Here is a 14,221-nt window from a genome sequence, read left to right as displayed (position 1 = left end):
ATGTGAAACATTTACCTTATTTGAACCCCTGAATACATATGATTATAGATATCATTGTCCTCTAGCACTCCATGTCCATTGTCATAAAAGTAAACACCAACCTAAAATTAAAATAAAATTTTTTTTTTCAAATGACAAAATAGTTTACAAAACAATTATTACCAATACAAGAGTCTAAGATCTTACCTGCTTACCACTGTGTATCCTGTTTCTTCTCAGTACCGGAGTGCTGCCAGTTGTCACCCAGACCCCAGCCAGAGTATTACTATAAACTTCATTCTCTTCTATTACACCTTGTCCTTTCTCATGCTAAATAAAAGTTACATTGATTACAACATATATTTTGTATAAGGCAGTAGTTTATAGTATATTCTCCCCTTTAAAAACAGTTTTAACAAAATCTTTTTTGTTTCTTTTTGTTTCAATTTTTGTTTATCTGGATAAAGAGGTAATGACAACATTTTTTTGTAGCCTCTACCTGAGTTTAAGTTCCCCAAGTTTTTTATGTTCTTTATGTGGTTTTGTACTTTTAAACATAAGAGTAGTAGCATGCAATTTTATTTAGCAAAAGAATTTACTTCATTCTAAGATATATAATAAACTGAAGATCTCTCATTTAGTAACTTAACAGCTATTTCAAACTTATCACTGGTGAAATCACTTCAAAATGATAAGGTCTCAAGGTTGCTAAAATTTTATTTTCAGCAGATTTAAGACATGTATATTTCTAGAACTGTAATTAAAAATTAGAGTCACACCTGCCATTACACAAAGACCATTCAGAAATTAGAATCCTTTCTTTTCTTACTTGAAGTAGTTATAAGTTTCAGATACCATGGTGATAGACGACATAGGACTAATATATAGGTTTTAATTATGCTCAATTATGTTTCAACATAAATTCAAATGAAAATTGGCTTTTTCAGAAGATAAAAATATTCTGGTCTAGTATTATTAGAATTTTCAGTGACATTATGATTTTACTTTTGGAAAATTTCAGATTCATATAGTAGTTACAGTGTCAAAATTCCAGTATAACAGATATAACTCTAGACTGCCAATCAGCTGTTAGTTATGAATTTAGCCCATTTGCCAATTATAATGAAAGACTTTAATAAAAAGGTATATCTTCTATGCCTAAATTTAGTCAGTTGATTAAATTTTACAAAACATTACACTCACTATAGAATTAAAAGCCATTCATACATACTGGCAGGGAGAACAAGAGTCTTTATTGTCTACATATTAAAGATAGTCACAAATTCAAACTCTAAGAGATTCTACAATTGTATTTAACTTACCACATAAATCCCACCATGCTGGCCATCATGAATTTTGTTATGTCGCACAATTGGACAACTGTTTGTCCTAATCTGAATTCCTGCTAATGCATTTCCTATTTAAAAGTACAAGTTACAATGTCAACATATGGAACACAGTAAAAGTGTACATTACATAATAGTGAAAATTCTTACTAGAATTTTAGTAAAGCATGATTTTGTGAAATATGTCATATTCAGAAAGATACTTATGGCCTGTAAGTATAACAAGATAAAACTAGGGGAACTAAGAGGATTATAGGCAGTATAGGTATAATAGATAAGGGTAGAGACTCCTGGCCAGGTTATGTCCCAGGAATTCTATTTCCTGCGTGACTCTGAATCCAAGAATTCTATCTACTTCCTGTGTGACTTTGAGTAAGTTATTTAACCTCTCTGTACCTTTGTTTTCAGATCAATAATGAGGATATTTAACAGTGTTTACTTCACAGGGTTGATGTCAATATTATATGGCCTAATTCAGGTAAGATGCTCAGAACAGTGCCTGGCATTGAGTAAACTTTATGTGAGTAATATCAATGTTAGCAAAAGAGAAAGTCCAGGAATTATGTGTCTACCACACAGATATCTAGTAATTGTTTGCTGAATTAATACCTCATAAGTTTTCATGAGGAATAAATATTTTCCCTTTCTGGTTAGTACCAAAGTGTATTAAACTACCATGGAAATAATTTATTAACTGTTAAAGAATGGAATGACTCTAAGGAAACTGTTGATACTCCTCGAGACTCTTATTTATATTTTCATTCCTGGTATCTGGCATAGTTCCAGGTACTCAGTAAATGTTTTAAGTGAATAAATGTCACAGAATAATCTTTATTAAGAAGTTAAAGAAATTGAATCGGTTCTAAACCTTGGATGATTTCAAACTGGTCCATTTTGCTAATGTCAGAAAGACAAGCCAAGCTCTAAAAAGAATAAAACCACATGCTTACCATAAATGTCATTTCCTTCAATAAGGCCTCGTCCATCACCAAAGATGTAAACTCCCCCTTGATTTCCATTAAATATAGAATTTCCCCTGTAACATAATAAAAAATAAGCATCATTCAGCAAAACTTACTTGTTGTATACAATTAATTGTAAGGTCACTCATGATCCTTGGAAAATTATTTAACTTCTATGGGCCTCAGTTTCCTAATCCAGCAAATAAGAGACTCAGACTAGATGATTTCTAAATTTCCATTTAGTTCTAAGAACTGACACTTTGGAAAAGCCATCTAGTGTTTGAGACAAAACATCATTCTTAAAAATGCACCTCAAAACAGCTAACACATTCAAAATAACCTTTTTGGGGGGCTGATCTAGAAGCATTTGCTGAGTATTAATGAGATGGAAATTCCATACTCTCATAAAACCAGTGGAAAATAAAATTTAACAAAAAATACTTCATGGTCTCTGATTAAATTATAATAACTCTGTTCAACAGTCTTAATAAATGCCCTGAAGACTGGATCTATTTGTTTCCTTGCTGTGGCCAGAGGGAGTGGCAGGAATTGTTAAAGAAAAAGTGATGTCTTGAAGTTTTGATTTTTTGTTATTCTTGGTCTCTCTGTTCAAGAAATCTTTGAGGTAGTTTCCAGAGTTATTGTGTTGGCAGACTCTCAGGGGAAAAAAAAGAAGAGACAGGTCATCCTGGTTCCAAGAGAAGGTCACAGCCCTTTTTACTCACCCATACCTCAATTTGATGAATTTAAAATTAAAATTACAGCATTTGGAATTGCTCATAAAATATATTGCACATGACTTAGATCACTAAAAAGTAAACAGAACACAAAAAATAAACACAACAGCTATGCTCATTCAGATGCATAGACTTTTACTACAAAGTTATAGTAGTCAGGCATCTAGGAAAAACACTGAGTTAGAGCTAAATATCTTGCCTTTTCTTATAACATAAAACAAAGTAAAAAAGTAATTTCCATTCATATTTATATATAAATACCTTATTGTTGGGTCACTATTTGAGGTAATCCATACACCTGCAAAGTTGTTTGCATAGATTTTATTCTCTATGAATTGTCCTCTTCCTTTTTCGTGGACATATATTCCTCCGGTTTGCCCATGATGAATTTCACATCGCACCACTGTGGGGTTAGCATAGGCTTTTACTTCAAAGCCTGCTATCCTGTTTCTGTGTATATTGCAACTTTCAAAGTAGCCCTAAAAAATACAGAAATTAAACCTGTAGGTAAGGCCTACTTTCCAAAAAGAAATATTAAAAAAACTTTTTAATGTACACCTCAAAATAAAGTATCAGAAATGTTTAAAAGAATGAAAACATAGATATACACTGAATTTCAAATGATGAACATGGAAATGTTTTAATTTTAGTACAATAGGACTACAAATCTTTTAATTAGTCTGAGTATATTCAAAGCAAGGAAAAAAAATAGGAAAAGATTTAATCGACATAAATAAATACCATTACCCAATAAGTACACATATCTTTCAACAAAAGATTTGTAAGTAGTAAGGAAAATAAATCTTTGTAGCCTTAGAAATGTCCCAAGAAACCCAACTTCTGAAAAGTTGACCTAAGGACATAATCAGACTACAGAAAAAGGCATACAAAATAATTTTCATCTTAGCCTAATTAATAATAAGGAACTGGCTAAAAAAAATGTTTTTGAAGACTTATGTTCATGGGATACATAATATCATGTTAAATGAAAAGAACAGTATATGCTTCAAGACAGTATATGTTCAGTATAATCTCAATTTCATTTAAAGAAAAAAAACTTGGATGAAACAAAAATATGAGAGTATGCTCATCTGAGTAGTGGTATTATGATTTTTGTATCTTTTACACTTCTCTGAATTTCTTAGATTTTCTATAATAGGAACGTTTTACTAATTTTATGAAAAGCTACTACTGTAATACCAATATCCTAAATTCTAAGCCTCAATCAAGATTAAGTATTAAGAGAAAAAAAATTTATAAGATGGCACTTCTAAAAGCCATTTCATTCCCCTTGTTTATCTCTCTTTAAAAATGAAAATGCTCTCCTCTTGTAAAATCCCTTTAGTACTAAGTATTTTCTTATGCTACTTCCATGGACTGACCTGTACTATTTCTGTATTTAAATGTCATATCTATTTGTATCTGATCATAAGCTCTTGAAAAAAACTATACTAATTTCTGAAGCATATATACAAGACTTTACATATAGCACTCAAGTAAGATTTGATGAACTTTTTGCCAAATCTAGAATAGTTTAAAACAGGATGTAATTCTAAATACTCTAGTACACTATATAGGTAACTCTTTAAGAAAACAGACATCTTAGCATAACATTCAAAAGTAGTTTTCAGTTCATTTTCCACAAAGTGCAAATTATCTATAATTTACCTCTTTACATGGATTATAATCTTATTTCTTTTAAAAAAAAATTGGGGTATTACATAAACAATAGCTTAAGTATAAAAGTTTTCTTTGATTTTATACCAAATAAAAATGTACACTAGGTAAATATACATATTATGGCAAAACTGAGCAAAGAAACAAAAACAAACTTATGAAGAGGCTAAACTGAAAGAACTTAATGTCCTATTGAGGCGACTCAACATTTTTCTGATGTTTTTATCACTAAGAAGGGAGCTCACTTCGTCTTCATTTCTCTCTGCCTGGAGTAAAATGACATATCTGATTGGTAAACGTGGGAAAGAATAAACTGGGTATGTTCAATTCAGCTTCATCCTCTTCCTCATGAAAGTGAGCTGCCCTTAGGAAGCATGCTGCCTTCTACTACTCCATGAACATTTCCAATGACTAAGAGAGTAAGCCTATTTAATTTTGAGATTCAGTTAAACAGACTCAATTTGGTTCTCATGCTAAGCTGTATCTTCTAACTTAACATTTAAGAGTAATAAAGATAACATTTCAGCCTCCTCATGCTACCATTTGTTCAGAATGTGGCAGGGAAAGATGTGCTATTTATTGGGCTTCCACAAAGATTCCAACAGGCCACTGTCATGTCCTGGCTATACTAAATATAAAGTAGTACTACACGTATACTTTGCTATATATTGACTAAACATTATTCAAATGCAGGAATGCTTTTTCTTGTTTTCTTTTGATTGAGAGTCAACTAGATCAAGTTTATTTAAGCAAACAGCGGCCCCTCTCTTTATTTTCCCCTACCCAGAGGCCCATATTTTCAGTTCTTTTAGCTGATTCTTTTAATCAACATCCATACCTTTAAGTAAAGACTTGTATTGCTATATTTTGAATTTTCAGTTTTAGGTATTATCTACTGACTTCCTATTATGGAAGATGAGAATTTAACTTTCCTTTCTATCCCTCATCACACACATTCATACATTGTATTCTTCCAATGTAGTTATATCATAATTTTGGTTAATTAGTGTGTTATTCAGAGCTGAGCCATAAAGTATAACTACATATTCAACTTTTTATTTTCCCTGAAGTAATTATCTTGTTCTCTTTTGCTTAGATATCTGATCATCTATCCTAGATTTGCTACCAGTTGTTTAAATCACCTCTTAATATACTGACATTCACACTAGGTTTATCAATTTATCTTCCTAAATATAAGCAGGTTTTATAACCTGCTCTAATCCAGACTGATTACCCTGGTCATGTGCACAAGGTCATTTACCATATTTTAGATTAAGGGTTAAAATGTCTCCTAGTTCTATTAATAATGGAGTTTGTAATCTGTACCTTTGTTTCAAGGTAATTTTTGAGAAAAGAAAGCAGCAAAAAAATATTCTTCATGTCTTAAAACCAGAAGCCTCTACAGTGCTAAAACTGTGATTTTTATTACATTCAGAAAGAATGACTGACTTAAGAGTTTTGTAATTTTACAAGGAAACATCTCACTAGTATTATGGGTTAAAGGGTTTGGTTAATGTAATTTTGCTTTAAATTACATTTTAATTAAATACTTTTTAAGGTGCAAACCAAAAAAGTTCCAACTTATATGAACAAAACTCTAAAGGCATGGACATTTTATCCCATATTATGTGATTTATTCCCCATACCAGAAGATACCAGATTATTAAGAGCTTCTTCTATATTTAAAATGAAAGCCAAACACATTACTACGAGTCCTTGAAAATCACCATTCCATCAAGTTAAAAACTTTAATGTTGATATAAAAATAGTGAGACTAAGCACTTTTTAAGATTTTTTGAAATGAATTATTAAATATGACAGAGTAAAAGGCCTTCAAGAGTTTCTCTTAAAACTCTCCGAAAAACAAAAAAGAATAAAAAGTAGGGAGAAAAAAATATGCTGTCTTCATTGCTATAAAACACTTGTCAAATACTGTGAAATATGGATAAGGAAGAGTAAAGCGCTGAGAGCATAAATGTTATCTTAAACCTTTAGCAAGGTAGTTTTCCCCAAGCAAATGAAGATTCTCATAAGCCTACCCAATGATCTAGTAGCATAAATATAACATAGGAGAAAAACACTTGGAGTAGTATTTTCACAGAAATAACTCAGGCACAAGTAGTAAATCTGAAGAAGAAACCACAATACACTAATGTGCAATTTCTACCATCTAAAGCTTAAATTTCCTATCTAACGATGACTATCTGAAGTAAAGTCAAAGGAGAAGAGAGGGGACAAATTTCAACACAGAGAATCTGTCAATATGTCGAGTTAAATTCATAAATTTTGAATATGACTGAAAAATTTTATAGCAATTTGACATTGCTGACATTTTAATTTTATTCTACGAAAATAATACTCGGTAATGAAATGAATATTAAACAAAGATAATTAAAGAACTGTGAACATTGACAGAAAACTGTTTTTAAGGAGTGAGGTTGGCAACTGTGATTATGTGAAAGAAGAGAGAAAAGAATCAGCACCTTTTAAGGAACACAGATTTGAAGAAATCACATAAAACTTAAAGAAAAAAAACAATACACAGCATTAAGTCTATTATTTCAAAAGAAAAAAAATCAGGAACAGAGAAACTGTGATAAAAGGACTAAAGGTAAATAAATATATACCAATAACTATAGGAATGTCAATGTTATAAATCTTTACACAAGAAAATAAGAATATAAATAATGGGGTAGAGATAGGTTGAAATGTGTGTTTATTTACTCATTTTACATAGGGGGAGTTCATCCTTTTTCTAAAGTTTAAACATGCAATAAATGTCAAATTCTAGAGTCATATCCTTTGAAATCCTAGAGGTGTCTTTTATACTGGGTACACAGTATTTTTACAAAAATATTAATTTCTTTAAAAAGGTGTAGAAAATATTTTATGATTTATTCTTATGAACATAGGAATTTAAATTCTAAGTATGGCACAGATAAGGAAAAGAAAGACAATTTTAGAGGAACAATAAAAATAAATATATTTAGAGATAGAGGACAACACAGAAACTAATTTAAATGTTTATTCTTATGTTCTTTGAAGTTCTATAGAAAACAGAGTCCAATTTTAAAAAGGTTATCTTTAGTGATGTCATCCTACCAATTATGGGCTGCCAATACAAAGAAGATGAGCCAAAAGAATACAGTTAAGTCCTCATTTAATGTGGTTGGATCAGTTCTTAGAAACTGCAACTCTAAGTAAAACGATGTATAAAGAAACCAATTTTACAACAGGCTAATTGCTATAAACAAGAGTTTTAAGTTCCTATGGCATATTTCTGGTCACAAAAACATCACCAAAATTCTAAAGACCCAAAATACTAACATTAGACACTGAAGTAGATCTGAACTATACATACATTTAAGAAAGACTAACAAAAACAAGGTAATTATTTTCTAACCTGCTTATTCAGGGTCTTGGGTGACTGGAGCCTAACCCTACAGCTCAGGACACAAGGAAGCACTAGCCCTGGACAGGATGCTCTTCCATTGCAGGGCACACTCACACGCATCCCACACTCACTCGGATTGGAAGAATTCAGACACACTAATTAATCTAACATGTGTACCTGGAGAAAACCCACAAAGACATGGGAAGAAGGTGCAAACTCTACACAAACAGTAGCCCTAGTCCAGAAACAATTTTTTTCCCACATCAACATTGTACCAAAATGACCTGCTGTACATAGAATGAGAGAATATTCTACCAAAGGATTTTTAAAGGATGTGTCACAACCCTAAAACAGATGCTAGGCCCAAGATATGCTTTATTTCAAGCCTTACCTTATAAATCTCTAATACCTTACAAATCTCTTCATTAATTCTTAATGGAATATCTATTTTTAGCATTTCCTATAGTTGTTTTTAAAAAGTTATAAAATTTATAAACCCAAATCTATAAAAAACAAACTGTATCAGGGATGTGTGATAAGGAATCCATTATTATGATGAACTTTAGTAAGTGACCACCATCATAGGTCTTTTAAAAACGAGGACATTTACTCTGCTTAAAATTATCTTGGTACCTCAAATCATTTGTGAATGATACCAGAGATATGCATAAATATGATACTTGAATTGTATGTACCTCTGGGGCTAGGTCTAAAAGGAAATATAGGCAAAGAAAATACTAGTTTAGTCCCATTACAAAATAAGAGTCCACTTAGGAACTATAACCAATATAGGCCTCTAAGAGAAGGCAGCATCTCATGACTTAAGTTTTGACATCCTTCATACCTTTGCCCAGACTCTCCAACTCCCACCTTCTTGGAAAAAACAACTACAATTTGCAGCGAAACGTCAATTTCTTTATTCCAGCTGGGGATGGGCGAGTGGTCATCTCCACTCTGCTTTCTTATCTACAGGACAACGCTACTGCTTGAAATACAAGCCAACTGTTTTTCTCAGATTACAGTTATCCTAAGAATAATGATGAATTGGATGGTCTGAAACTATTTCGTTCTAATCAGAACTTGATAAAAGGGTACTCTGCTCATGGACTAATTCAGTTTAAAAAACGACTGCTGCATTAGGGTTTTAGGCACAAACAATAAAAATAAAAATTTCCTTCGCTAACTGTTAATTTGTATATGTGGATCCAGTGTTCCTAAACTGCTTGATTAATACCATATAATAGCAATAAAGTTTCTCCATAACCATTTGCTACCACATCACCAGCTCCTCGTCCACCTCTTACTCCTTATCAAAAAAGGTTCCCAGTGCTGTGTAGTAGGACTTAAAAATTATCTCAATGAAAATTAGACATTAAATGAAGAGTACCTGAACAGATATCTAAGAACATTATTTTGAAGTAGTGGCCTAAGAGAACTCAAAAAGTCATGTCTCTAGAAAATTGTGTAAAATGACACAGTAGAATTTAAAACATAACATCATCCATAAAGTTATCTAATTAACTGCATAACAGTCTTAGAACTGATATTTTATTATCACTGTATCTCTTACTAAAGTTCTGCCAGTTAAAAATTTTTAAGAGGAATAAAATGGAAGTCAAGCTAATGATGAAACTATTACTTCTCAAAGTGTAGTCTTCTAACAACCTGTATTAAATTCAGTTGTGGTGCTTATTAAAAATGTATATCCTGGGCCCGATCCTTGAAAATTTTGATTAATTTTTTCTGAGTTATTTTTATGTACATTTATATTTGAGAACTTCTAGATTAGACCTTACTCCCCCTCAAATATCACATCGATTCTTAAATGACTCCATCTTTCTTACATGTACATAATGTTAGATCCATGAATTTACAGAATAAATATTGATTTTATCATACAATGCTGTAATCTTTTAACCTGTACTTTTCAATTCAGATAGTTTAGTGATGAGAAAATGCTGAAATCTATTTGAAATTTAACTGACATGAGGTTAGTTTTTTTATTAAGTATACACGTTCTTACCATGCCATGATCAAATGTGAACACACCAACGTCACGCCCATGATGAATATGATTCCGTCTAATAATTGGGTTTCCATGATTTTTAACCCAAATCCCAGCTAAAGCGTTATTGGAAATTTCATTATCCTCATATATCCCCTACAATAATTAATCAGAAATAAACATTAGTAGAACTTTAAAAAAACATTAAAAAGGAAAAAAAATCAAAAATCAAGAATACCTGTGCATGATCTGTTATATAAAGTCCAACATTTTCACAGTCGCTGATATTACAGTGCTTGATAGTGGGACATGCTCCTTGACCACTAACACATACTGCAGAGCCAACTGAAAGAAAAATAATCTATTTAAAAACCTATTGGGCAACAACACCGTGACTCATTTTAAAATAAAGCAAAAAGGAAACACTAACCTGTACATGTACTTCGAATGATACAGTGATCAATAATAGGGCTACAATTTACTGTAATCTCTAAACAGTGGTGTGCATTGTGGTGTTGAGCAGATTTGTCATCAGGGTTAAACTGAAAAGCAGAAATTTTGTTTGAAATAAATAATCACTATCTTAATCATTTCAACATATTGTATTTTAAATCTTAAAATTTCTTACCCTTATTGTCATGTATCCAACATAAGCATCCTCGGAACCTTCCATAAAAACAAAAGTTGAATCTCTAGTGTTTTCAATTATAACTTTGTCTGCTACTTTTCCAGGTGCTGTGGAGAAGATATTTTAAAGCATATTATCTTTATCAGACAGATTAAATGTAAATTTAAAAATTACTTTTTTAATCAGTAAAAATACTTTGCCATAAACTAGTAATACAGTAGAATACTTTTATTGTTTTTAAGCTGGGTACTTTTTTTTGGAGGAAGAACTTTTAAAAAAACATTAGCGCTGATATTTTTATTGATAACTATGTTTCACTAGCCTTTACTACTGGCAGTCATATTTAATGTAGATATTATAGGAGTATCATACTCAAATCCATGCATGATACTTCTAATAAGATTAGACTACAAATAGTATATATAATACCAAATGCAATGGCATATTAAAAACTGGATTCTTGTAGAAACAAAACCACCAGCAGCACCAGAAAAAGAGGGTCAGGGAGAGTAAAGAAGGGGACAGTGAGTAGAGAGAGGAAGAAACCTCTTTATTTAAACTTATTTCCAAAACTGGTCTTGATTTGAAAAGTTATTACTAGCCATCTTAAAGTGACCTATATACTGTACCTTTAAAAAATCAGAGATAGCACAGATCTTCAAATGACTGATCAGTGCTCAACGAATATTTTATTACATTTATTCTTAGAAACCTGAGAATATAGCTTTTAAATAGTACAAAAATATTTTAAAAGCATGTTTAATTAAAAACAGCAATAAAAACAGTAGCATCTTTATTTTCAAATAAAAGATAAAACATTTTTCTTTCCTAATAACTAAGGCAGATGGACAAAGTATTGACATCAAGAAATATATACATCTAAAAAAGAAATAGAGGGGTGGCTCCATAGTGTAGTGGTTAGCACGTGTGCTTTACACAGAGAAGGTCCTGGGTTTGCGCCCCAGGTAGAGCCACGGACCATACCCCGGGTGCGCCAGGCCCCAGGTTCACCAGGCCCTGGGTGTGCCAGCATCCATAATTTGTGAACTCATGCTTTCATTTTCATCATATAAAATCTGCATATTTATTTAATTGCTATTCTTTCCTATTATTAAGGTATTATCAAGGTTCATCTAAATTTTAAGTCATTAGCATTTTATAAACTGATCATGTAAATCAAATGTTAAAATTCTCATGACAATGCATTTCAAAATACCTGCACCAATCATGGTGATTGGAGATTCAATATATATCCATTCATCAGTATATATTCCAGAATGAACAAAGATAAGTCCATCGAAATGAGCTTCTTGTACCCCACCAAGGGCATCTTCAATTGTATCATAATACTACAATAATGAAATAAAAGTGTCAGTATAGAACTGAAAAATTACCATTTTAAGTCTTATAAAAATACAGATGAAACATACCAACATATTTTCTCTTCCTTTATATCTTGCAGGGTTACTGTAGAAGTGTTCAGCAAATCCTGGCTTTACATGTGCACCTTTATACTAAAATGTCAAAAAAATATTCTAAATTAATTTAGTACTATATGTATACTTTAAATATCAAAAACGTTTATCAATTATTCCAACTAATTTTCTGTTGCATAGTCCAATGTAAAATCTGGAACAGTTTATGACTCATTAATATCCAGTAAAAATAGGCAAGATTTCTCAATCTCAGCACTACTGATTTTTTTGGAACAGATAGTTCTTTGCTGTGAGGGATGTCCTGTGCATTGTGGAATGTTTAGCAGGATTCCTAGCATCTACCAAATAGATCCTAGTAGCATCCTTTTCTCTAGTTGTTTCAAGCAAATATGTCTCCAGAGGTTGCCAAATGTCCGTCTGTGGAGCAAAATTGCCCCAGTTAAGAATCGCTTGTAAAGGACCATGTGAAAATTAAGCTAAATGTGAAACTTTAAAACAACTACTGAACACTAATAATTTAAATAAAAGTTCAAATAGACCCATAGAAAATATAACTGCTCTCAGGCTACTGATGTTTACTGGTGGCAGTAAACATGTCAGTAGTGAAAATAATTGTTTTGAATATGTTGGCTGATTAATGTTCACTGGCTTAAAACTCTGAGTTTAAATTTTTAAAAAGGAATTTTTATTTACAAATATATAATGTAAACCAGTATTTTCTATTTATTCTTCATACCAACTGCTGGAAACTCTCCTTCCAAGGATTTGGATGTTCATACTCTTCTGGATTAATCTGGTAGAATTTACCAGGTTCAGGATGCATCATAGGGCGTGTATATTCAAATACTTCCATATATAATCGTTTCCTGAAGGGGGAAAGAAATTAAAAGAGTTCTTCATAAAATGTCCTTTAAACAACTACAGAATATTATTTGATGTCTCAAAAACTTTTTTAAAAAGACTGTAAAAAAAAAAGAATCTTAAATATAAAAACATAGTTTTTGGCTAAAATAACTGTATATAAAAAATAGTCTACTCAAAAGGATAAAAAATGACAATTCTTTAAAATTGTTTAGTCAGGGGGAAAAAGGAGCCACCCTTACTATAAAAGCTTCATACAGTTATTTTGAAAAGGATGACTTTCAATAAAATACTTCAAACAACTCTTTTATATCTTCAATTCATTTATATATAATCAAGAACCATCAAATTTTAGAAATGGAGTAATAGTAACTATTATCACTTCCTGTACAAAGCAAAATGTTTCTTCTGCTCTTTAGTCTCTTTTTCCTTTCTAACACAAACATAATTTTCCTTCCTAAATTTAAGCTACACTTTATTTTTAACATCATAGAAGCTGCTGCAAAATACAGAAAAGTATATAGAAAAGAGAAAACCTATATTTTTGATATATTCATTAAATGTTTACAATATTTCCTTCTAGTCTTTTTATTGTTTCATTACAGTTTTGATTTATATAGAGCACAAAATTTTGTATTCTGCTCTTTCCTTTTATAAATTTTTCTAATTATTTATTTATTTATATTTTACAGACTGCATGGACCTTGTCAGCTTACAATCCTTTATTACTTTTTATTTTTTAAATTTTTATGCCTATAGCACCTGGTCTTCCTAGGTGGTCTCCGATCCAGGTATAAACCAGGCCGGACCCTGCTTAGCTTTTGAGATCAGATGGCATTGGGCTTGTTTAGGATGACAGGGCCGTAGACTCCTTTTTTTTTTTTTATAACAAAGCATTTTCCCATGTTATTAAGAACTCTATAAAAATCACTGTTCACGACTATACCCCAACCCTCTAAGGAGACATTACATTGTTCACTTAGTCCATTTCCTTATTGCTAGATATTATTTCTAATCCTCCCCTCTACCCGCCACAATTAACTATGCTATTATAAAAAGTTTGTACGTAAGGCAAAAAAAAATTTCAGTTGTGGAATTGCCTGGTCAAAGGTCACACATATTTTAAAATCCATGAATACAACTATCAAAGTATTTTCCAAAAGCAATGTATAAAACCTACATTCTCACTAAACTAT

At 31.5% G+C, this 14,221-nt stretch overlaps 1 protein-coding gene across 2 annotated transcripts in view; it reads right to left on the bottom strand.

The window, feature by feature from the left end:
• Positions 1-14,221, bottom strand: part of FBXO11 (F-box protein 11) — a 75,508-nt gene that overhangs the window by 6,757 nt on the left and 54,530 nt on the right. For both annotated transcript variants that reach the window (XM_039887219.1, XM_039887220.1), the window contains exons 5-16: positions 12,901-13,030; positions 12,159-12,242; positions 11,945-12,077; positions 10,729-10,835; positions 10,531-10,642; positions 10,339-10,445; positions 10,119-10,256; positions 3,286-3,503; positions 2,276-2,361; positions 1,302-1,396; positions 187-309; positions 16-101 (exon numbers count right to left, since the gene is read on the bottom strand). In XM_039887219.1, the coding sequence (XP_039743153.1) occupies positions 16-101; positions 187-309; positions 1,302-1,396; positions 2,276-2,361; positions 3,286-3,503; positions 10,119-10,256; positions 10,339-10,445; positions 10,531-10,642; positions 10,729-10,835; positions 11,945-12,077; positions 12,159-12,242; positions 12,901-13,030 (1,419 nt within the window). The remainder of the gene's footprint in view (positions 1-15; positions 102-186; positions 310-1,301; positions 1,397-2,275; positions 2,362-3,285; positions 3,504-10,118; positions 10,257-10,338; positions 10,446-10,530; positions 10,643-10,728; positions 10,836-11,944; positions 12,078-12,158; positions 12,243-12,900; positions 13,031-14,221) is intronic.

This window comes from Pteropus medius, unplaced genomic scaffold, assembly GCF_902729225.1.
Source record: "Pteropus medius unplaced genomic scaffold, Ma_sr-lr_union100, whole genome shotgun sequence".
Classification (NCBI taxonomy): Eukaryota; Metazoa; Chordata; class Mammalia; order Chiroptera; family Pteropodidae; genus Pteropus; species Pteropus medius.
Note: the sequence above shows the minus strand (reverse complement) of the source record. Positions and strands in the feature narration are given on the sequence as shown.